Here is a 23,370-nt window from a genome sequence, read left to right as displayed (position 1 = left end):
CAGTTCCCACATAAAACACTAACATAATAAATACATTGCACAATAACATTACTGTACTTCATTATTAACATTTCCCCTAGTCCTGGATGGCCTATGCTCTTCTGAACAGAATGAATTGTTTATGGTGATTCTCAAGTACTCACAATATAACATGAAGTTGTTTACACGTGCGCGCACACACACACACACACACACGTCATCTCAGCCATTACAACTGAGATTGTCTTCACTCTTTTTATTGTACATGAACTCAAACAGCTGAATGCACTGGACATGTAAGTCTTTTAAGCTCTTTTTCTGAGTTATGTGCATAAGTTCTTTCATAACTTTGTATTCAAAGCAAAAAAGAAGGCCATTTCCTTAAAGCTCCTGGTAAATGTCCCCCAGATATATAAATATTTTAAAACTGAGGCAATGAATAATCAGATTATAATAATAATAATAATAATAAACAGCCAACATTAACACAAAACAAGTTCTGTTCCTGTATGGTAATGAAAAAGAAACGAAACATGAAATGGCAGAGCACAGTAAAGACGAAAAAAAAAGTATATATTTTCAAAGCAGCTTATTGCAGTGGTTTGGTTTAGACCACAAAAAGGTGGGAGGTTTTCCTTTGATCACAGTGATCACAAAGCCGTGAAATATCACCACATTATCTTGATAATATCTGATAATATTCTGGTACCTTCATAGCTTGTTTACATATTACCATGTGTACACACAGTATACACGCTTACACTCTCAGAGGATATGAAATTAGGTACCCCCCCCCCCCCCCCCCCCTTAACAAAAATAATAATCCATCAACTTTACCATGAGTTCTAATCAAGATAATAAATAAACATCTGGATGTTTAACATGATACTGTCAATATTTCACAGTGAAATATATTTTACTAAAATGTCTTTTACTCCTCTAAACTTTTTAGGCCAGTTAACTGCATGTTTGCATGAAACAAGTAAAGAATAGGAAGTATTACTGCATGGTATTTCATAGATTCTGAATAATAAGATTTTGTCTGATTTTAATCTCAATTTGATGAAGTGTTGAGCGCCAAGAATAATTTACTGCAAAATGTAACACCAAGCATAATGCTGAGATGAGCCGTATGACAGAAAACCACCACCATCTATGAACACAGTCAACCTAGCTTCTTTTCAACACTTCAACCACCATGAGACCCAAGCTGCACCAAACTGTCAAAGCCACATACATTATGCTAAAATCCTTGTTCTGTAGGCATGAACTGAAATGCTAGTATTTCAGCATGTTTGGTTTAAGACTGGCATAACACTTCCTATATAAAAATATATAAATAAATGAGAGAGAGAGAAAAAAGGGGAGCGAGAATCCAGTAACAATTCCACAAACAGTGTTCACTCAAATCTCTGAATAAAGACATTTGTAATACAGAGAACAGAAATACAGATTACAGGGAATAAGAGGAATAATAAATAATAGTTCTTTAAAAAGAAACTTAAACTGAAAGTATACAAAAGGTCTTAGAAACAATGTTGGAATTCACTAACTTTGAATCCTAGCAAACAAAAACTCGTCATGACTTGTGCAATTCTAGTTATTTAAACTAACACTACATTTGAGATTCCAGGATTTTGAAGGATACTCAGAGTCCACCAAGAAAAAAGTACAGTTAGACTGTCAACAATCTCATTTCAAGTCAATATGCTTCCATCTCAGAAACCACAGCAAAATCTCTATTATTGTATTTTGCGTGAATGGAAATGCCTTGTTTAAGCTGAGGGATAAAGCAGAAGAGAAAGAGTGAAGGTTGAAAGTAATGAAAGGACAGAGACATTAAATCATTTAGATCTTCAAAAACTCACACACTGCCACACTCATTGTGAGTTGGGAGTGTACATTCACGTGATGTGTTGCCTCCGTTCCAGCCCTGTGAGGTCAGTTAGTATTCCCACGCATCAGTTTGTATGGGACTAGACATGTATGACTGGAACTGAGATTTTCTGATGTGGTACCAGAGGTATGCAGGGTCAACAAGAGTTTCTCTCTTCGTCTCTGTGAGGTGGAAGAGAAGACATGAGGATGCATCCTTAGTGTTTCAGTAGTGGACTGCCCCGGTCTTGTCCTTTCTGCAAAGCCTGAAGAACCTAGAGGTACAAAAGAAAGAGAAAGTGTGTGTGTATATACAGTACAGACCAAAAGTTTGGACACACCTTCTCATTCAAACATTTCAAAAATGACTATGCAAATTGTAGAGTCACACTGAAGGCATCAAGGGCTATTTGAGCAAGAAGGAGAGTGATGGGGTGCTGCGCCAGATGACCTGGCCTCCACAGTCACCGGACCTGAACCCAATCCAGATGGTTTAGGGGTGAGCTGGACCGCAGACAGAAGACAAAAGGGCCAACAAGTGCTAAGCATCTCTCGGGGAACTCCTTCAAGACTGTTGGAAGACCATTTCAGGTGACTACCTCTTGAAGCTCATCAAGAGAATGCCAAGAGTGTGCAAAGCAGCAATCAAAGCAAAAGGTGGCTACTTTGAAGAACCTAGAATATGATATATTTTCAGTTGTTTCACACTTTTTTGTTATGTATATAATTCCACATGTGTTAATTCATAGTTTTGATGCCTTCAGTGTGAATCTTGAATCTTGAAAATAAAGAAAACTCTTTGAATGAGAAGGTGTGTCCAAACTTTTGGTCTGTACTGTATATATATAGTGGAAACAATTTAAATATGAACAGCATTGTATCATTCTTGTATATATAACATTTAATCCTTTTCTAACTAAAATATAATTCAGAAAGTATTTAGACCCTCTGATTTTTTTTCACACTTTATGTGCAGCCTTATGCTAAAATGCTTTAAAATTATTATTTTTTTAATTTGCAGTTATTACAAATCTAGTGTCTGCTTTTTCATTGTGGTTTATGAAGTGCACAAAAATATTAAAAGAAAAAGTCTGAATATGTTTTTTTTTAGCACAAAATGATGCTGAAGACTGGAGTAATGGCTGCTGAATGTAACAATATTTTTAAATGTATTGTTGATTGGATAAAAGGGGAAGTCATGGCCTAGTGGTTAGAGAGTCTTGGGCCGGGAATACCACAACTGAGGTGCCCTTGGACAAGGCACCGAACCCCCAACTGCTCCCCGGGATAAAAATGGCTGCCCACTGCTGGGTGTGTGTTCACAGTGTGTGTGTGTGTGTGTGTGTGTTCACTGCTCTGTGTGTGAACTGTGGATGAGTTAAATGCAGAGCACGAATTCTGAGTATGGGTCACCATACTTGGCTGAATGTCATGTCACTTTCATATAATACTGTTTAACAACTATTCATTTAAATGCATGTTATGTGTTTTTATGATTGTTTAGAGAAAGATGCTCACTTGAGCCCATTTCTTGTTCTTGCTGTTCATGTTGATGGTGGTTATGCTGGAGAAGATCTCGTCAGCAGAGATGTCGTCCGGCAGGCGCGTCAGGAACTGAGCGATGTGGATGAAGTCCATGTGTGTGAGGATGTCCTCGTAAAGACGCAGAATCCCCAGAGCTGTGCGGAAGAGAAATTCCTCGCCATCACGACAGAACACATCCCACACTCGACACGCAATGTCCAGCGGGAGAGATTTACTGTACAAGGTGAAGATCCTACACAGACAAAAGCAGATCTATGATAAATAAATCTGTACCTCAGGGGCAAATTTCTGACAGGACTTAAAGTATCTCACTTACCAGTCAATTAAATAAATATCAGAGGACAGGCTGTTATTTTTAAAGTGTACAAAGAGCTTGGGTAGATTTTCTTCAAAGAACACTTCAAATGCTGCAAAGTATGTCAACATCTAAGAAAGAAAAATGACAGGAGCATATGAAAAGTCTTGAATAACAACTATTTTTTCCTCGATCGCACAATTTAAAAAGACTTAAGACTCCTCATAAAAACTCACAAGGCTGTGGTCCACTCTGTAGAAAGCCATTTGACAAGGCTTGTTCAACAAATTGGCAAATGCAATGAAGGCATCAGCAGTGTCCATGTTGAGAATCAACACTGCTGCTATAAAGGACATTCCCTGCACCTACACAACAAACACATAACAGAGATACATAAATGAGAATTCATCTTTAAAAACTTTGGAATAATTAAGATTTTGTGATGTTTTTACTCTAGTTTTGATCATATAAATACAGCCACAGTGAGCAAAAGAGACTTATTTCAAAACATTTTAACAGATATTATTCTTTGACCAGTAGTGTACTGTATGTGTTAGTCACATAATAGTAACAAATTAAAGTTTTTCTTTTTCCAAAGGATTTTTCTAAACTTGGCATCTAAAATTCATTGGAGATATTTGAATTAAAAATTGTTGTGTCATACCAGTGAAGCTGTTTGATTAAGTAACATTAACAGAAACGTAAAATATGTTCTCAAATTTTATAATACGACCTGAACCTATGGAGTGAGAATCATGCCAAAACCTCACACACACACACAAAAAGTGTTTTACTCACACCCAATGATTCACAAACAAAAAAGTGTGGTTTGCAAATACAAAACATCACTCACAAACTAATGCATTTTGTTCTGCAAATAAAAACCTTGCTATCAAACAAATACAGTACGTTTTACATATACAAAGAAACATATTTCTTCAATGACAAAAATATCCTCCAAGTACAAACTAAAATCTTTCAAGTACAAAAAAAAATCCTTCAATTAAAAAAAAAATCCTTCAAGTACAAAACAAAATTCTCCAAGTACGAAAAACTGTCACGTGACTTTTGGCACTAATTTTCCACCTTGCTGATCCACACGCAAATGCCTTCTGATTCACACACATGCTAGTAAACTGTAATGTAATTCGCACTCCACAACAGCAGGTGGCGCTGTTAGCGACTTGCTTGGCGCCGCCACCGACATGGGAACAAAAGAGAAGAAGAAACGCTAGCGTGAGGGACGTTTTGAAAACGATGAGCGGCCAAAAGGGAAGTTTCCAGTCATTGCTGGTGAAAAATCAGCATGAAGGGGTTTTTATTCGCTATAAAAACCGCCACGCTATACATGGTCCCACTTATTACATTGCTACCTACAAAATAAATAAATAATTTGACAAAATATTGATTTAAAAATGAGTTTATTGATTTCAAAAACGATTGTATTGCTTCCGCTAAAGAAAATAGTCCGTTCCGCGTCCATATCAACGATCTGTTCATGGCAAGGGTGTGTTTGGACCTCCAAATCAACCCTGGTCTTCTCCTGCTAGTGTCTAATAGAATATAGAGGCTTCATTCCATGTCAAATCAGTCAGAATCCAGGAAAGTGGCTGCAGCAACATCTCATCAACAGATGAAGAGCAAAGGACCTGATTCAATGCAATTGTAGCACAAATACAAAAAGAACATTTATGTACAGAACAGTGCCCCTGCTAATAACTGGTTGGTAAGAGATGTTACAGTTACACAAATAAATATTTCTGAATCAGTGAGGTGGTCTAATGTTTGATTTTTCTCTGTTTAATCAAATCAGACCAGCAGACATGCCCCGTGTTAGGACTGCCAGCGGCAGTGAATACAATCTTAAAAGATCTGGGGGGTTGGAACAACCGGAAAAAAAAAATATATATATCTTTCTCTCTTTTTTTTTTTTTTACTATGGGACCTGGTTTTCTCTTTCTTAACCAACTTGTGCAGCTCTGTGAGTGCATCTAAAATGCCTTTTGGGATGAGAACCTGGTTAGAGGCAGCACTAAAAAGAACAGCCTCCTGAAACACACAAATGCCAGGTAATCCAGGTCAAGGGGTTGCTGACAGACAATATGCTGGAGCCGTGTGTGGATTCTCTCTAACATTGTTTGTGCAAGCAGTTCCTAGAAAGAGGGGAAAAGGGGAAAAATGTATGAGGTCAAAAATACTGGTGTAACTGAACATGACCAGTAAAATGACCAAAAACTACACTTTGCTTTATTCTTAATATCTTCATGACCATTAGAGATAGAGACCTCAAATATTGACACACGATTAATACAAGATTGCGCTTAAAGAAAATGTAATGATTGTGGTGTGGGAGCATTTCCATTTAGAAACCCCAAATAAAGTGAGATGTGTGTATTGTGATCGGCAGCTAGCCTACTGCAACAATACATCATCCATGATGCGCCATTTGAGGAGCACTCATCCTGCCATTTTGCAGGGTGCAGAGGATGGCATTCCCCCTGTACCTAGGCCTGCTACTGACACTGCTGGGCCATCTAAGCAAGGTATGCATTGTTTGGGATATAATTATAATTGAAATATAATTACAACCTTTTGGGACACTGTTTATAAAGTTTATAAGTTATATAAAGCACTGATTATAAACACTGGAAGGTTTCCAAATAATGAACCAGTAGGCTATACTTTTAATAGATGTGCACTAATTGAAGCTGTATTTTTCCAATGTATTTGTCTGAAAGTATGTTTTGTCTTGTCTTTTAAAAGTGAGTGAGTGACTTGACATTCAGCCAAGTATGGTGACCCATACTCAGAATTTGTGCTCTGCATTTAACCCATCCGAAGTGCACACACACAGAGCAGTGAACACACACACACACACTGTGAACACGCACCCGGAGCAGTGGGCAGCCATTTATGCTGCGGCGTCCGGGGAGCAGTTGGGGGTTCGGTGCCTTGCTCAAGGGCACCTAAGTTGTGGTATTGAGGGTGGTGAGAGAACTGTACATGCACTCCCCCCACCCACAATTCCTGCCGGCCCGAGACCACCAGGCCACGACTTCCCCTTAGTCAGACAGAGGGAATTGGATGAGGCTCTTATAAACATGGTGGTGAAGGATCTGCAGCCCTTCACCATTGTGGACGATGAGGGATTCAGGGCATTTGTGAACAAGCTTGATCCAAGCTATGTCCTCCCATCCCGGAAGGTGCTTAAAATAATGGTCAGCGAAAAGTACAACAAAGCCAAGGAGAAGACAATGGAGGACCTACAAAAGGCCAAATTTGTTAGCCTTACAGCTGACATGTGGTCCTCCATTAATATGGATGGATATCTTGGTGTGACTTGCCATTACATAACACCAGAGGCAAAAATGGCAACTGTTGTACTGGGTGTAAGGAGGTTTTACCAAACCCACACAGCCCAGCATCTCATGGAGGCTAAAGCCTTGCTAATGGCTGAGTGGGGAATAACCTCCAAAGTTCAGTGCATGGTGACTGACAATGCATCTAACATGATCCTAAGTGCCCAGCTACTCCACCTTCGCCATGTCCCATGTTTTGCTCATACTTTAAATTTGATTGTGAAAAAGGCACTAGATCAAACCCCAGTCATCAATGAAATACGCCAGAAGGCCAGAAAGATAGTGGGGAGACCAACTCTGAAACTGATACAGGAGGTTGACACGAGATGGAACAGCACATTTGACATGCTACAGCGCTTGTATGACCAACGTGAACCAGTGGCTACTGCACTTTCCAACTTAAACAATGATACTGCTCCCCTGACAAGTATTGATTATGACATTATTGAACAATCATTGTCAATACTGCAACCATTCAAACTCGCAACAACAGAGATGTCAGAGGAAAAGAGAGTGTCTGCTTCAAAGCTTATACCACTGTACAGGATGTTGCAGCACAAGCTTGCACAGAAAAAAGGAAATGCAACGCAGGAATCAACTGTTCAATTAGGTTGGCCACAATGACCATACTACCCATGTGATTGGCCATAACTGTCATATTATTGTCATTATTATAAATATGTGTTTCTCCTGTTTTGGCTCATAGGCTCACATCTGCAAGAAGGTCTGCACTCCAGATGTGGAGGTTATGAGAGTTTTAGAGCCTTGGCATTGGCTACACTGCTGGACCCAAGGTTCAAAAATGTGGCATTTGGAAATGCTGCCAAAGCCCAGGAAGCTGAAAAGCATATCACACTGGAGTGTGCTTCACTGATGCGTTCAAACACAAATCCTGGTGAGCAGTTTCAGTCTGTGTTATGTTATGGAATCTGAATCATGTAATATAATATATCCTTCATATATGCCGTCAGTTTAGGATTTGTTACTAATTGCTGTTTTCATTTTTATTCAGACCCAGAAATGTCAACATCACACCCATCATCATCATCATCACCATCACCATCACCATCAACATCAACACCAGTAGAAACACAGGACAGTTTATGGGAACTTTTTGATACTCGCATCCATCAAACCAAGATGATACACAATGCTACAGCTGATGCCACAGTGGAAGTGAAAAAATACATCAACGATGCGTATTTGCCCAGAACTCATGATCTACTAACTTACTGGAAAGAGAGAGCAGTAATCTTTCCTCATTTGTATGTCCTTGCAAAAAAATATCTTTGTATCCCAGCAACAAGTGTCCCTTGTGAGAGGATTTTTTCAAAGGCTGGAGAAATTATCTGTAAAAAAAAAGAAGTAGGCTAAGTCCTTCCACAGCAGATAAATTAATATTTTTGAATAAAAATCTCTAAAAAAGTGAGACATTGTGGCTTGATTTCTTTCATTAATATTCATTTTTCATGACCAAAATAACATTATGCACAGTGAGGAGCCTATAGATTACAAGCTTCACATATTAGAACATTATAATAATAAAAAAACAACACATTTTTTTAATGGCTCGTCAAGGTTGTTTCAGATCAACACCTGCAAGTGACCACTAGGTGTCACCGTTGAGACGGGTGTCGGATTGATACGAAGCCTCGAAACAATATGGCACATTTGGTTCAACTGTTTCATTGGTTCACGAGGCCTCGATTTTGCCATCACTATTAGACACTAGCAGGAGAAGACCAGGGTTGATTTGGAGGTCCAAACACACCCTTGCCATGAAAAACAGACCGTTGATATGGACGCGGAACGGACTGTTATAGCGAATAAAAACCTCTTCATGCTGATTTTTCACCAGCAATGACTGGAAACTTACCTGTTGGCCGCTCATCGTGTTCAAAACGTCCCTCACGCTAGCGTTTCTTCTTCTCTTTTGTTCCCATGTCGGTGGCGGCGCCAAGCAAGTCACTAACAGCGCCACCTGCTGTTGTGGAGTGCGAATTACATTACAGTTTACTAGCATGTGTGTGAATCAGAAGGCATTTGCGTGTGGATCAGCAAGGCGAAAAATTTGTGCCAAAAGTCACGTGACAGTTTTTCGTACTTGGAGAATTTTGTTTTGTACTTGAAGGATTTTTTTTTAATTGAAGGATTTTTTTTTGTACTTGAAATATTTTAGTTTGTACTTGGAGGATATTTTTGTCATTGAAGAAATATGTTTCTTTGTATATGTAAAACGTACTGTATTTGTTTGATAGCTACGTTTTTTATTTGCAGAACAAAATGCATTAGTTTGTGAGTGATGTTTTGTATTTGCAAACCACACTAAGTTTGTTTGTGAATCGTTGGGTGTGAGTAAAACACATTTTGTGTGTGTGTGTGAGGTTTTGGCATGATTCTCACTCGATACTGAACACCTAGCATCTTTGTGGAGGTGAAAGTGCAAAAGCTCTTTGGCCAACGATTGACATTGTGGTCTGTGAGCAGGATGTAAGAGGGCTGTGCAGCACACATTGCTCTGGTATTCTCACATGTGCAGCAGAATTAGGTCTAAGGCTCTGCTTATTACGTGCATAATAGCTGGAACAGAACAACTCTTTAAACTCCAGCAAACCAGCTGTACGACACAGCATCTTTGTCAGTTTCTGTTTTACAGTAAACATCTCTTTATATGAGTCAATGCTCAAGCAAACTGAGGTTAAGGTGCAGTGGTACAGGATACATTTAAAATATATTAGACATCATTTAAACAATTAGATATCATAGTAAACCAGACTTACATATCCTACATCCGGACGATAGCAAGTGTAAGCTCCCAGAATGCTGTGTAATACATCATGGTATGGGCCTCCCTGAAAATAAAGTCCAAAAGATAATGACACAATTGTCAGCAGATGATGTAAAACACCAGACACAGCAATGCACCTTACCTGCTGAAAAATACAGAGACTGGGAAAGGTTCTGGAAATGTCTAATTTGATCAGTTCAAGACTGGCCTCTCGATCAGCATGAGACAATCCTGCATTTGAAAAATGAGCAATAATTAGTTACAAAAGGGCAGTAAGGGATGCTGATGGAGGAGAAATAGCAGAAAACAAAAAGAGTAGGATAATAAAAGAATGTCAAGTACATAAATAATGGTTGATATGAGATTCAAGAAGTTATTCCAGCAAAAGTGGGAGAAAAGAAACAAAAGTAGCATGTGCTTGGAAAAAAAATGGAAAAATGCGTAACAATCACCTTCATTCTCTGTTTCTGCAGCAGCCGTTGGGGCAACGAAGGCATTCCACTTTTCTTTGGCTCTTGCCAAACAGATATCATACAGCTCTGTTTAAAACACATACATAAATAATAAGGTGTTATTTACATGTTTTTTTAAGTTACTTGTGTAACTTAGTTTGTACATGTGTAAATCTAAAAATCACTATTTGCTTTGTAAAGAGACCCCCTAGTGATACAGTTAGGTTATTACATCTAACTGTTTTTACAAATCAAATTTGCTTTTGAATATCTGCTCAGCGTTTCTGAGCTCCAGGGATTTCACCCGTTTACTTCACTTAAAAACAAAGTATAACTGCATTGTGTTTAAATACAGGGAATATTTCAACAAAAATGTGAAGCAAAATTCTCATATTATAATAAACCAGCTTGTAAAACTGTGTCTCGTCAAGAATCTGTTGCTATTCCAAATGTTCATCTTTATTTTTCTACTCGTGATTACAACAGATCACTATTGCAAAAGAACATTTAAACCACAACAGTTTTCGGTGCAGAGTTCTCACAGTGAACAACCAAAAAAGCATTGGTTATTAATACCTATGACTTCATTAACATTAGCATATGACATCAATGCATGTTTCATGGTTTGCTTTGGATATGCTGTTCTCACAAAACAAGGCTCAAGCTTGTTTACGACTGCATTTATGATATCAATTTGTGGGTTTTTGTTATGCCAGAGAAAAGATTCAAACTAAATACCAATCAAACCACAGGCCACTGCTTGTGAAACACAGTGAAGAAAACAAAACCATGATACAAAGCCATTTATATTATTACACACAAAATACACACTTAAAAGAAAAGATAGACTTTATATTTAGAATTATTTTTCATCCATATATTTCGAATTAAAAATACATTATGTCATATTTAATCAAGTATGTGTGTATCATGTGTGTATGTGATAAAGGATAGATAAAACCCATTCCTACCATCTGTGATGTTCAGTTCATTGCCTATCGCTAAACTCCAGACTTTGCCCCTCACACTGGGTGGCAGACCCTGCCACCATAAATCCCTCACCCGCCTGGATGAACACCTGGAATGGGGAAGAAAAGGACAGAGCAAAACAAGACAATTAACAAGTCTAATGTGTGCAAATATTCTCAGGGAAACACACGGCTGAAGTAGTTCCAGGCAGGTTTGACTGCATTAAGATGTCCATATAAACCATTTCAGTTATTTCATTGTTCTTGGTTCATAAAGCAGATAAACTTACAGTTTCGATATTAAAAGAAACATGTCTGCCGAACACTGTAAAAAAAATGTTTTGGGTAATTCACACATGCTTGCTTGATCTTTTTTTCTCTCTAAGCATATTTTAGGACTTTTAGCCACTCTTATGTTTTATTCACAGGGACAGCAGAGAGATCATTGGATATAACAAGGATCAGAGTTGTATCAGATGAGCACCTAAGCAAATACTTCTAGTCCATGTCTCTCACTAACTGGTCAAAACATCTCTTGCCAAATGTTAGTAGTCTTAGAATGTTTTTCTGTTATTTATTTATATGGAATGTCAAGAATGCTTGTTTGTGTGATATATTGTGTCAATGATTTTTGTGTGCAGACTCACATGCTTTGCCAGTTGGGTAAAATCTCCTGACTCCAGGTGAGAGCAGCATTGCCAATGCTTTCCTCATGTTTACACCTGTCCTCTAGTTGTTTCTTCCGTTTCTGGGCCTCTTTCAGCTCTGCATAGAAACACATACACGCAGTGAGAGAGAGGAGGAATGGCAGTGAAATGGAAATCTGTTTCAACAGGATTTAATTTCAGCTTTTGCAACAGCGCCCTCTAGAGCACACGAAACTGGACACACAAACAAAAGCGTGAAAAGAAAGTCACCTCTCTTCTTGGCCTGAGCCACCATCTCCTCATATTCTTGTCTGTGTTTCTGGGCTTCTTCCTCAGACTTTGCAGGAAGATTCCTACACACAGATACAGAATTACTTCCAATAATTTGTGAGAGAAAACATTTTGAAACACTTTACATCTATAAATCCTTTATTATTCCATATTCCCTATGCTTTAAATAATGTTAGTGCTCTATATCAATCCCCATGTCTACTGATCGGCTTCATCACTCTGTCTCCTCTCCACCAGTAAGCTGGTGTGTGGTGGGCGTTCTGGCGCACTATGGCTGCCGTCGCATCATCCAGGTGGATGCTGCACACTAGTGGTGGATGAGGAGATACCCTTGACAATGTAAAGCGCTATATAAAATGTAATGAATTATTATTATTATATCAACTGTGCTGCATGTCATAACATTGCATGCAAGATGGAAGTGTTTTTTATTTATTTACTTAATCTTTTTTTTCCCCTACCCATCATACAGGAATGAGGTTTCATGACCGGAGGAGATGTACAAAAACAAAACTTACGCTGGACGGTTCTCCAGTATAAGGGCTGTGGTTGAAAGTGGCTCAAAGTCCAGGTTCCTTCTTACATTCTTCTTGGGAGATATGGAACTGCTAGATTGTCCACTCCTTCCTTCATATTCCTTTATAAATAAACAGATAAATAAATAACAGAATAAATGTATACACATTATATGAATAATGTATAAAAGCAAATGTATAAATCTTATGATGAATAGCACCTGTTAACACATTTCAATCATGAAAAAAAAAAAAAAAAAAAGGGCCTTTCTACAGAATTGGTCCAAAGTCAAAGTTAGAGTTTAAAAGATGGCTTGAAATTTTTTTATATTTCAAAAATATTTGTATGTATGCAATCTTTACAATATCCAAGGCACACATTCCCATTTATTGCGCAGTTAATTCTCATATTGTATTTTCAGAAAGATTTGGAATATTTGTCCTCTCCCCAAATGTCACTACCGAAACTCAAGTTATAATATTTTAACTAGAAGGGTTATATTGACCTATTAAGCTTTTGCTTACATCTACATTGTAAATATATTTTTTTGCTATTTGTGACCCTGGACTGAAAAACCAGTCTTAAGTGTCAGTTTTTCAAAATTGAGATTTATACATAATCTGAAAGCTGAATAAATAAGCTTTCCATTGATGTATGGTTTACCAGACATTATTTGCCGAGATACAACTATTTAAAAATCTGGAATCTGAAGGTGCAAAAAAAAAAAAAATAGAACATTTTAAATACTGAGAAAATCGCCTTTAAAGTTCTCCAAATGAATTCTTAGCAATGCATATTAGTAATCAAAAATTAAGTTTTGATACATTTACGGTAGGAGATTTACTAAATATCTTCATGGAACATGATCTTTAATCAATATCCTAATAGAATAATATAATAATTAGAATAATAGAATAATTATAATTTTGACCCATACAATGTTTTTTTGGCTATTGCTAAAAATATACCCAAGTAACTTAAGTCTAAGAGAGACACAAACATTTCCTGATCATAAATGTAGGGGTGTAGTTTGTTTCAATCTCAGCCAATAGAATAAAATATACATCGTTACGGTAGTGACAAATGAAGAATACATTTTTATTTAATTAATTTTTTTACATAAAGTTTCAGAATTTACAAAGAAAAATATATAAAATATATAATTTTTAATAACACTTTTTAAAAGAATCAAAAATATTTTTATATTTTTAAAAACAATGGGAAAAATATTTAAATGTAATTTTCATAAATTGAAATTTAGGGCTTACGTTTCGAGACAGCCACCTCCCAACTGGAAGTAACCAATAAATAATGATTTTATATATATCAAGCTTACTAATATTTTAAATATGTTTGTGGGTATCATTAGAGAACAGAATGATATTAGTAAATATCTAAGATTTGAATACTTAAATGCTTTTTAAATGTGTTTTTTGGTTGTGGGACAGCAGTTTGGACCAATTCTGTAGAATGACCCATATAGTCCAAAGAATTTAAAAAAACTATACACTAATATACAGAAAGCACACGCTATCGCTCATGAATGAATATAAATATTTAATTTGCCCCCACGCTGCACTCTCTCAGAGATAAAACTAGACAAAATGACCTACATTCCAACTTGAGCCAAATGTATATAATAGAAGGACACAAAAAAAAATGAGACAAGGAACTCCTAATTAGTTTTAAGAGTGAAAGTGGGACAGCAAACTAAAGAAACAGAATGAAAAATTAATAACAAACAAATGTGCTCACACATGAACATCAGGTACACCTGCAACAAAAGAATCGCTCTCTCCACGTCATTTCCTCCCTACAAATGCTCTTTATTATATTCTTCTCATTCTCCTCATTTTTTATCAGACAGAAAACAAAAAAGGAAGTGGGAAAAATAAAAAAAATAAAAATACGACATGAACTCACCATGAACGCTGCAGTGCTGTTGAGACATTCAGAATCCAGTGTTTCAGACACAACTCTACACCATTGCTGTACTTCCACAACTACAAGCTTAAGTGCCTTGCAGACCGAAAGACAAGGCACAGCAGCAGAGGAAGACCACAAGGAATATGGGACACACCCTGAGAAACAGTAGCATGATACTACTGTGCTCCTGCTCCTCTGCTGTTATTGCTGTCTCACTCCTGCTTAGTTACTTGACACTGTTTTTCCTTGCCCTTTTTCTCTCTATTACTCCGTCCTAACAAACGTGCACCTGACTGGGCTCTATATCAGAGGGGTGCAGAGGATCAAACTCTGTCCCGTGCTCCTGTCGTGTCCATAGGTGTGTGTGTGCATGCTAATACTACTCGTCATCATCACAGTGCTGAGAGAGGATCCATGATTTACAGGCAGCCATACTAATTGATTCCAGCACAAGGCTCTCTGCACTGCGGTCTCATGTGATCAGTGCGCTCTGTGCTCTGCTGTGCATGTCTGAGTCATGTACAAAGATGATAAATAATCTGCTGTGTGTCATCAGTTCTCATGAGCTTTCACTGATTCAAATGAATTATAACAAGAAACATCCTAACAACTTTGTCAAACCACACTACACATTTTATTCCTTTAAAACTTTACATTTAAAAAAAAGTACATGGCAGCAGGAAGAATATTGCAATGGTTAAAGTCAAAAACACTGAGGCAGGACAGAAGTACATAATATTGAGTTCATCTTAACTCATGTCTTCCTATAAGCCACTGCTACAGAGCCTAAATTAACCAGCACCTCTAAACCTGTCACCCAATACCTCGATCTTCCATTACAGCTGCAGAGAACAAAAGCAAGAGATAAAGGGAGGAGTTGGATGTGGGTGAAATCTAGATGGACACGGGGAGGAAGAATCATGGGGTTCAAATTACCTAAAGTAAACTGCAGGCCTTTACACTGGAAACAAAGCCCCATTCAAAACAATATCAGAATAACTCTGAATTTGATTCATGCATAATGAGTCAAAGTGAAAAATCTAAAACTAGTATACATAAATCTTTAAACATGTAAAAGCTTCATTGTTAAAATGTTTTTGTCCAGCTGAGAAAAACATTCATGGGTTGATTTCCCCAAAATGAGAAGCGGAAATATGAAGCAGTGATGGGATGCAGATTTTTTACATCAACTTAACAGCAAGATTGCAAGGAGACGCATGGCAAAAAACAACAACATGCGTTCTAAACTGGCTCAAAATATCAAACATGTTTGATATTCTAAGATTGGACATATTCTGAAGCTAAAAAAAAAATTGCAAAATCTGGCAACTCTAAACCTTCCAAAACCTGCAGACTGGTTCTGACTTTCTATAGGGCCATACTCTATGAAGGTTATATTATACACTGAACAGAAAACTATATTTATTTTTTCACAATTTTGACACAACCATACTACATGAAAAATCACTCAAAAATCAGGTACATTGCATTTTGACCTAGTATGAGTGCAGGTGTGTGAACGTACCTTTTGTATTTTCCTGGAGTCTTTGGATGAAAGTTCTTTGTGTGGAACTTTACCAAACAGCTTCCAGCCAGGCTCTCTCTGTTCTTCCAGTGCACCCGTTTCCTTCATTGTCTTAGTAAAAAGACTCCTTACAAATATAGAAAAGAAATAAAAGGAGTTAACCGAGTGCTATGTCTTCTGAAAATTACCTTCAAGGTTTTTGGGTTTTTTTTTTGCCTTTGCATTATTTTTAAGCAATGTGAATTCCACAAAGAGACACTTTATTATAGCACGTTTCACTAAATACACAGAACAGAACAAAGGGAGAAACTGAAAAGAATACTGCACTACAATGGAGAGTGAGGCAGAAGGAACAAACATTTGAGCCGTTTTAACATTAAGAAAAGCTTCAAAAGCTATGCTGTGCTGCATAGATGAAAAGAAATCATCTTTTTATGGAATTACCTTTCCATCTCATCAAAGGAAAGGTAATTCTGAGGCATGTGCCACAAGTTGAGAATGAACACTCACAGCACAAAGGACAGTGACTTGAGTGGTTGTTAGAGTACAAGCCGAGGTCCAGGTAGTGATGAGCTCTATTAAATTATGAAGGACCTAAGCCACTTAAGAACTTTGGAGCACTTAACTCCACGCTATTCAGTGGCGTCTGAACATTTTTGTTCTGCAACCCATTTTTTAGGTTCTAAAATGCTTGTGAAACAAATCAATGAGGGTTTCAGCAGCACTGACACTGATATAGTTGATGGTGATACAGAAAATGATGGGTGTAAAAAAACTGAAGTATCAGTCATATCATAGATTTATCAAATACTGCATATCATAGCCGGAAGTAAAAAAAAATCTGAAAATTAAATCACCGGTGATGAGGAACACCAGTGTACCCTATTATCAGAAGTTGAAATAGAAAGTGAAGTCAAGATGAAAAATCACAGTGGAAACAATAACTTGCGATGTTGCAAATGTTTGTTGCAAGGTTTAGTTATACTAAACAAAAACAAAAAACAGAAATGATTATTTTAGGTTGCTATTTTGTTATAAATGACAGAACTCAAGGATAAAGAAAGAGCTTAGATGATAATGTGAAAAGTGAAAATGTGTTGCAAAGAGTATTGCAGAATTCCAGTGGAAACACACATGAAAAAAAAATTTGAAACATAAAATTAAGTTATTTTTCATTTTTAATGTAATTGATTTAAAAAAGTTAAATAATATTATAAATAATAATATAATGCAACATTATTTGAAAGGCAAAGTTTCATTAAGTTTACACAATAAGCAAATCATGATACTACTGAACAAATCAGTAGTTTCTTGGTGTGAATTTAACAACATTAAAAATGCAAATGCTACAATACTTGTGGAAGAAGCTGGCAAGTGGACCCAGTCTCTTGGGTCTAGCCTCATGTGGTGTAGAGGCCCCCACAGGTTGCCGTTGTGGGCTGCTCAGCTTGCCGTGTAGGTCAGTAGGAGATGAGAGTGAATTGTCACAACGGTGCAAGACATCTTCATTCTCAAATGTAACAACGGCGCTGGATTCGGATGTAACCATAAAGTCTTGGAAGTCCTCATTACTGACTGACAATGTGGCAGAAAACTCAGTACTTAAACTGGAAACACTGCACACTGAAATTTCATCACTGCGGTTCAAAGTTCCCTTGCCTGCCGCACTCGAGAGCCCACTTGCACCATAAAGGCGGACCAAATCAAAGTCACAACGTGGGAAGGTGGAAGACTTGAGTGTGGAGTTATCTGAAACATCCAAGTTTAGTGTTGCTGGATTATCATCATGTGGAGGTGGAACAGTGGTGACTCGAGCATGAATGTGCTCAGGCGGGTTAATCTCAAGGGTGGGGATTCCAGAGTCCTGAGAGGCCAAGCTGCTGCGATCCTCATCACATGTGCTATTGAAGGGAGGGATTGATTTGAAGCTGAGGGAGACATGCGGCAGCTGAGAGTCTGAGGGCATGTGAAGGTTGACATGGTTTTGGGTGAGAGGCAAACACTGCTTGTGTGAAGATTTGCTGAACGATGAGACCTGGGAATCTAGAAAGACAAATAACAAAAGTAAATCAGTCCTTATAAAGAAAAGAGTTAATCTGTAAGTCATATGGTTGTTTTGTCTCCTTATAGAAAATAAACTTTTTTCTGAACCAACAAATGTTATTTCCACTGCATCAGATTACATACAGTATTTCATTCCTACAACCTCTACGGATTGCTTGGCAATAGAAACACCATTGGACAGTAAAAATCTTACTATGACTCACCAGACTTGATAATGAAGCCATAGGAATATAATAATAATAATAATAATAATAAAATTGTTTTTATTTGTCCAGCATTTTTGCAATAAATACAATTTCTGCTTATGGAATTATCTTACAAATATCTTGGGGTCACATGGACAGAAATCAATTGTATCCTAGAAACTCAGGGGAAATTACACACACACACACACACACACACACTCACCTAAAGGATTATTAGGAACACCTGTTCAATTTTTCATTAATGCAATTATCTAATCAACCAATCACATGGCAGTTGCTTCAATGCATTTAGGGGTGTGGTCCTGGTCAAGACAATCTCCTGAACTCCAAACTGAATGTCAGAATGGGAAAGAAAGGTGATTTAAGCTATTTTGAGCGTGGCATGGTTGTTGGTGCCCAGACGGGCCAGTCTGAGTATTTCACAATCTGCTCAGTTACTGGGATTTTCACGCACAACCATTTCAAGGGTTTACAAAGAATGGTGTGAAAAGGTAAAAACATCCAGTATACGGCAGTCCTGTGGGTGAAAATGCCTCGTTTATGCTAGAGGTCAGTGGAGAATGGGCCGACTGATTCAAGCTGATAGAAGAGCAACTTTGACTGAAATAACCACTCGTTACAACCGAGGTATGCAGCAAAGCATTTGTGAAGCCACAACACGCACAACCTTGAGACGGATGGGCTACAACAGCAGAAGACCCCACCGAGTACCACTCATCTCCACTACAAATAGGAAAAAGAGGCAACAATTTGCACGAGCTCACCAAAATTGGACAGTTGAAGACTGGAAAAATGTTGCCTGGTCTGATGAGTCAGAATTTGGCGTGAACAGAATGAGAACATGGATCCATCATGCCTTGTTCCCACTCTGCAGGCTGGTGGTGGTGGTGTAATGGTGTGGGGGGTGTTTTCTTGGCACACTTTAGGCCCCTTAGTGCCAATTGGGCATCGTTTAAATGCCACGGCCTACCTGAGCATTGTTTCTGACCATGTCCATCCCTTTATGGCTACTTCCAGCAGGATAATGCACCATGTCACAAAGCTCGAATCATTTCAAATTGGTTTCTTGAACATGACAATGAGTTCACTGTGCTAAAATGGCCCCCACAGTCACCAGATCTTAACCCAATAGAGCATCTTTGGGATGTGGTGGAACGGGAGCTTTGTGCCCTGGATATGCATCCCACAAATCTCCATCAACGGCAAGATGCTATCATATCAATATGGGCCAACATTTCTAAAGAATGCTTTCAGCACCTTGTTGAATCAATGCCACGTAGAATTAAAGCAGTTCTGAAGGCGAAAGGGGGTCACACACAGTATTAGTATGGTGTTCATAATAATCCTTTAGGTGAGTGTATATATATATTTCCCTCGACCTTGAAACATGAAACAATGCAAAGCATTAGTCAAAAAGAATAAATAGTGAAAATTACTTCATATTATTAGTAAATTGGGCCCATGTTCATTTTCCATTAAGTGACAGATCTGTGCTCTCAGCCCACACTACATTCCCCATGTGTCAATGGTCCAGGTAAAAACATTCTGAAGAGTGACAAGACTCAGTGTGCATGGCTGGGTAAACACCTCTCTGAGTCTTCCCTCAGTAAAACCACGACACAACAACCTCTCATCACATTACTTCAGTGTGCAGGAGTAGAGAAAGCAACCTGAAACCAGACAAAAAAACAACAAAAAAAAGAAACACAACCCAATGACACGTCACGTTAACACTCCCTCCAACTCAACTATGAGACAGCTGTCCTCAAACAACCTTGATAATCAATTAAACTTGGACAATATTGTTCATCAAAATTGGACAAAAATAGCTCTTTGCCTAAATGAGGATAGAGGGAGAAAGATTGGGGTGCATATGACCAGAGGACATCACATCAAAAACAAAGTGGAAAATAGAACATCAGCTCAAAACAAAAGAGATGACGAACAAGATGTTATATTGTGCCTGATACGTTTGCAAAATATATATTGGGAGAGGCAATGGATAATACGAGCTCTACTGGTTCTTCCTCCCCAACTGAATATGGTTCAGTGTGTGTCACAGGTGTGTGCACCTGCTCATCTACTACAAAAGAAACAAAAAAATGTGCATAGAATCTACAAACCATTATTCGGTTGTGGACAGAACATGCCTTAAGAAAGCCATGAAATCTACAATTGAAAGTGGAATCAGTAACTGCAGCTATTGACAGGACAACAATACTTTAAAAGCCCCAAAACACACCTTAAACAATAACAGTGCTTTCATCATTTCAAAAGTGACCCAGCCCATACAAATGCATTTTTGGTCTTTGAGTTTTTTGAGTTACTGCGTTCCTGTAGTCGGAGAGAACTGATGTGAATTATCTAGTTAATTTATTTTAAAAATTAATAAGCTCTTTCTTCCAAACCATACAGATCTACTTCACAACTCTATGAGACAATGTGCTTATAATGCTTGTAAAATACTATGAAATTGTTGTTCTCTCATAAGGCAATAAGCATCCTCCACCTATGTTGGAGGAATTGTGGGATGGAGGAGGTATATCATGCGCATATATTCTGGCAGTGCTCAAAGAGGACTCGTTTTTGGGAAGCTGTATGGTCTAACATTACCAGCATTTCTGCTGTCAGAATTCCCAAGTCATTTGCATATAGTTCTATAGTTAATTCCTAACTCCCCTAAAGCACTTCTTAATTCAAACAAACATAAAGTTACATAGAGTCTTGCACATTTTGTCTATTTTTCAAATACTTTATTTTATTTTTATTACTTATTATCAAAATGTGTATTGTTGTGATTCACACACTGTTTTTTTTTTTTTTTGGGGGGGGGGGGGGGGGGGGGTCATATTCAGTAAATTAGAAAAATCCCTATGAGAAAAACACTTCTGTCACCATGCTGAAAAAGTGGGTGAGCACTGCACTTTACTAGCAACTGTATAAACACAAAATACCCACTGCATAGAATACACATGTAATCACCAATGTTCAAAATAGGTTTAACTGATCAATATTACATTTTTATTTATTTTTTTTTACAATAATTATACATTACAAGATTCTTTTTTTTAACTATCCTTTTTTATGTCAACATTTCTGAAGCTTTATCTGATTACACTCGAGCACTGTTCCCCCCTGTCTCAAGAGCCAGTGATGCTAATGTGCAATAATTTTGACATCCAGGGCCCTTAACAAACAGCTTGGAGGATGTAGCTGTTATGGCTTCAAAGTTACTTTGAACTTACCATCAATGCTTTGACCCTTTGTGTTGCTTTCCCCGGACGTGAGCTCTTCTGCTTCTGCCATGTTCCTGCTGCAGGTGGAGGGATGTGTGTGCGTCCATCACCTCCTCGCCTTTACTCCAGACCCTCCAATAAACAACACATCAAACACTTCTATTATTACGGTTATAACACTGTCCGCTTTTACAAGCACTTCTGCTTTTCATTTACGTAATCGACGAAACTCTAAACTTCACTCAAAACTTTTCGCCTTCTTGTGAACTGCGCTGTTCCTGGTTCAGGAGACATTAAATGTTACATTAAGTGTATGACTGCAAAAGGCTCGAGCTCTATTTGCGCACGAGTAACGCTGACAGCGAAATAAAAGATAATGAAAAGTATCTTACCTGTTGTGACGCTGCAACCGCCATTTTAAAACATCCTCAGTATAAATGTGGCAGGAAAACATGCGAAGCGATCAATCCACCTGTGCTACGACTGAATGAAGTGCTGGTCTGCATCAAATAAAGTCAAAAACTATCGCTACTTTCACCTTTGTGGGTAACGTCGCTTTTCAGGCACGCAAACCGTTGTCATTTAAACAGAGGCAGAGCGTTTTGAAATAGTTAGGACGTATTGTCGGCAGTCAGTAAATCAGGAAGTGACCTCCAGCGCCCTGTACATACTGTAACGTTACACACTGAGCGACGCGATCAAAATACAACACTCCCCGTCGACGCAGCTGCCCACAGTCTCATACTGTATTCTTCACCGATTTATTATAGTTTTGTCTTGTCGTGTGTACACAGGGTGTGAAGTTTGTTTTGTGCGTTGATACGGTTTATTGCTAGTTTTAATCCAAGAGATGAAACCGTAGGAGGTATGTTATTATCAGTAACCAGAAGACAAACTGTTGCTATAGTAACTAAAACAAACCCCTAAACCTGCATCAGGCTGATTAAGGTGAATCTCCCTTTTACAATGAACGCACCTGACCATTGGCTGGAAATAGCAATAGCAGCATTTCAGTTGCACTGTCTACATTAAAACCATCTACAATACAAATAGTTGCTTACCAGGAATTCAGCCAGTTGTGTGCATTCGATGCTACCGATATAACTTTTTAATTATTTAATTTTTAAGCCTTTGATTTCACTACTACCAGGAGACAAATGTACTTGTTAGGCATACTCGAAGCACTGAGAATATCCTTTAAAAAGTAGGTTACAGTATTTGTAAAGTCCTTTTCTTTGACAAGTTGTGCTGGAAAGTCTTCATGGTCCGGGTTCCACACTTCCCTTGGTCTGATTCTGTTATAGCAGGCTGGCTCGGTGGCAAAGCTTAATGTGTAGCAGTGACCTATTCAGAATTTAGCTATCTGGGAAGTGATTTTATAAATCAACATTTCAGAAAGTCTCTCTCCTGCGGTTTACAAATAAAGAAGAACTAGGATTTTTTTAAAGTTTATTTTTAATGTTTAGAAACAACACAATGAAACAAAATCATTTACTCAGATGTACATGGCATTAGAACAATGCAACCAACTTTGTGTTGGGGTTTGGCGATTTATCAGGTATTCTGAGTAAAAATACAGGGCTGGGCTCCAATTAAGAAGCCGTTGCAGTAGAGTTTTGCATTTGAAGTTATACAACATTGCAGATCTTGAAAGTCATCCTCTCCAAAAGTACTCCAAACCAAAACCTTAGAAAAAAA

General features: G+C 38.0%; 1 protein-coding gene across 1 annotated transcript; it reads right to left on the bottom strand.

Annotated features, from left to right (window-relative positions):
• Positions 1-913: 913 nt before the first annotated feature.
• On the bottom strand, positions 914-22,536 carry LOC132107086 (TBC1 domain family member 14-like). Its single transcript, XM_059513277.1, has 15 exons — positions 22,065-22,536; positions 21,682-21,804; positions 17,522-18,209; positions 16,167-16,293; positions 12,718-12,836; positions 12,179-12,261; positions 11,909-12,026; positions 11,265-11,371; positions 10,288-10,380; positions 9,984-10,072; positions 9,834-9,905; positions 3,931-4,059; positions 3,716-3,825; positions 3,373-3,631; positions 914-2,129 (listed from the first exon to the last, which is right to left on the bottom strand). Coding segments are annotated over exons 2-10 (1,398 nt in total). The 5' UTR covers positions 21,743-21,804; positions 22,065-22,536; the 3' UTR covers positions 914-2,129; positions 3,373-3,631; positions 3,716-3,825; positions 3,931-4,059; positions 9,834-9,905; positions 9,984-10,070.
• Positions 22,537-23,370: the final 834 nt, after the last annotated feature.

The sequence above is a fragment of the Carassius carassius genome, chromosome 2 (genome assembly GCF_963082965.1).
Source record: "Carassius carassius chromosome 2, fCarCar2.1, whole genome shotgun sequence".
NCBI classification, from domain to species: Eukaryota; Metazoa; Chordata; class Actinopteri; order Cypriniformes; family Cyprinidae; genus Carassius; species Carassius carassius.
Note: the sequence above shows the minus strand (reverse complement) of the source record. Positions and strands in the feature narration are given on the sequence as shown.